General features: G+C 61.5%; 1 protein-coding gene across 1 annotated transcript; it reads right to left on the reverse strand.

Moving 5' to 3' along the window:
- VDAG_05378 (alpha-glucosidase) lies at nucleotides 1-1,864 on the reverse strand (the record flags this gene model as incomplete). Its single annotated transcript, XM_009652273.1, has 2 exons — nucleotides 1-1,570; nucleotides 1,611-1,864. The coding sequence occupies 2 exons, from the start codon at nucleotides 1,862-1,864 to the stop codon at nucleotides 1-3; spliced, it is 1,824 nt and encodes a 607-aa protein (XP_009650568.1).
- Nucleotides 1,865-2,491: the final 627 nt, after the last annotated feature.

The following is a 2,491-nucleotide window of genomic DNA, read 5'->3' on the forward strand; positions in this document are numbered from 1 at the left end:
TCACAGCTCAAAGTTTGTGTATATCCTTGACTCCCACACACCCAGTGCTGGCCAGCCGCTCTTACCAACTGAGCTCTCCTCCACGCCCGCCGTGCCAACGAGAAGCCGCACGTCTCCCTTCTCGCACTCGAGAGCAGCAGCAACATCGCCCACTGGCCTCTCCTCTCTGGAAAAGTTCATGACGACCAGCACGCGCCGGCACTGCTCGTTATACGGGCTCTGCTTGACGTATTTCCACACCTTTTCATCCTCTGGCTCGAGCAGCTTGTGCGACCCAAACACAAACACATCCTTGTAGTGCTTTCGTAGCCTCAGCATCTGCCTGTAGAACGAGAGAATCGAGTTGGGATCGGCCGTCTGCTGCGCGGCGTTGATCCTCTTGTACTCGTCATGCACCCTCATCCAGGGCTTCGCTTCGGCAGACGTGAACCCGGCGTGGGGCGAATCGTCCCACTGGAAGGGAATCCGCGCGTGGTCCCGCGCCATGATGCGCAGACCGTGCATCGTCTTGGCCACCTTGTCCTCGTCGCCCGAGGCACACGCCTCGGCGTAGAAATTCGAGCTCTCAATGTCCTTGTACTCCTCGACGCCCCACGCCGCCGGCATGTTGGTCATGCCAATCTCCTGGCCCTGGTACAGGAACAGCGTGCCCGTCATGGTGGCCTGCCACAGGGCGATCGTCTTGGCGCTCGCGGCCCAGAGCGCGGGCGTGGCGTCGTCGCCGAACCGCGACACGGCGCGCCCGTTGTCGTGGTTCTCGCAAAACGCCGTCGCCCAGGCGTCGGTGCCCTCGATGAAGGCCTGCCACGTCGCCGTCAGCGTCTTGAGCCGCGACAGCGGGAACGGGTCGTAGAGGTATTTGCCGCCGAAGCCGTTGCCGTTGCCGAGCCGGATGACGGAGAACTCGAACACCATGTCGAGCTCGCGCGCCGCCGCCGACACGTAGGGGAGCACCTGCGACGGATGCGGCGTCAGCGACAGCTCGCCCACCGACACGGCGTTGTAGGGCGCCAGCGCCTTGGCGTTCATCTCGCGGATGAACTCGTGGATCCGGGGGCCGTTGCACCACATCTCCGGCGCCGGCTGGTGCGGGCTCGTCGGGTCCGTGACGGGCGCGTCGACGTAGTCCGTCCGCTTCGAGTACTTGTTGACCGTGTCGATGCGGAACCCGTCGACGCCGCGGTCCAGCCAGAAGCGCATCGTGTTCTCGTAAATCGCCTCGCGGCACTCTTGGTTCTCCCAGTTGAGGTCCGGCTGGTCGGGCGCGTACAGGTGGAGGTAGTACTCCTCCGTCTCGGCGTCCCAGGTCCACGTCGGGCCGGCGAAATAGCCTCGCCAGTTTGTGGGTGGGTGCCGGATCCCGTCGGCGTCGTACCGCGCGGGCTTCCAGATGTACCAGTCTCGTTTCGGGTTGGATTTTGATGACCGAGAGTCTTTGAACCACTGGTGCTCGTTGGACGTGTGGTTGACGACGAGGTCGAGGATCACCTTCATGCCCCGGCTGTGGCATTCGCGCAGCAAAGTGTCGACGTCTTCGACTGTGCCGTAGGCGGCTCTTGGAACCTGTAAGCTATCCTGAGGATTTCAGAGAGGCCCTCTTCGACACTTACTCAATGGCTTGATAATCCGACACGTCGTACCCCATGTCTTTCTGCGGACTGGCAAAAATAGGCGACACCCAGACGACGTCGACGCCGAGGTCGCTGAGGTAGTCGACCTTGGAGATCAGCCCCTCGAGGTCGCCCCAGCCATCGCCGTTTGAGTCTTTGAAACTTGCGGGGTAGACCTGGTAGAAAACGGCATCCTTCCAATACGGCTGCTTGCCGACGTAGCGGTTCTCGTCGTCCCAGATGAGAGAGCCCATGGTGCGTTTGGTGAGGAGAGGAGCAGACGGCGTTCCAGGCCAGACAGTGAGAGGAGGCAGAAAGGAGGCTCAATCGAGTGAAAGCCAGCCGGGAGGAAACATGGACTTTTGACCAGCGTCATGAAATCCGATCGGCATGGTGACGGTGGTTGCAGGGCGGGTCGCGTGGAGATGGGCGGCATGACGGGCGGGTGGGCGAACATGGCCACGCGAGCGCGGGGATTCCTCCGCCCAACTCCGGACGAAGAGGAGGCTAGCGGTGTGTCCGTTCAAATTCATGTGGAAATGTATCTTCTCGCAGAAATATGTGACGACGAGGCGCAAAACATGCTTCTGTGCGGCGTCCTTTGTGGTACTTGGAAAACAAACAAAACGACAGACTCCGACGCCCGAACACCAAAGGCGGCAGACGGCGGAGTCTCCGCGCGCCAAGCATCACCAAAAAGCATCAAATGCATTAGACTCCGCCCTGCAGCGGCGAGACGCGGAGTGGCGTCCTCTCGATGTGCCAATGTGCCGAGTCATGCCCGGGGCTCGGTCCCACCACCTGATCGCCCTCGTTTCCCTGCTTTCTCCCCTCGATTCGGCTCCGGGATGCAGCTCACAGGGATGAGTCTCAAGTTCATC

The sequence above is a fragment of the Verticillium dahliae genome, genomic scaffold, assembly GCF_000150675.1.
Source record: "Verticillium dahliae VdLs.17 supercont1.10 genomic scaffold, whole genome shotgun sequence".
Lineage (NCBI taxonomy): Eukaryota > Fungi > Ascomycota > Sordariomycetes > Glomerellales > Plectosphaerellaceae > Verticillium > Verticillium dahliae.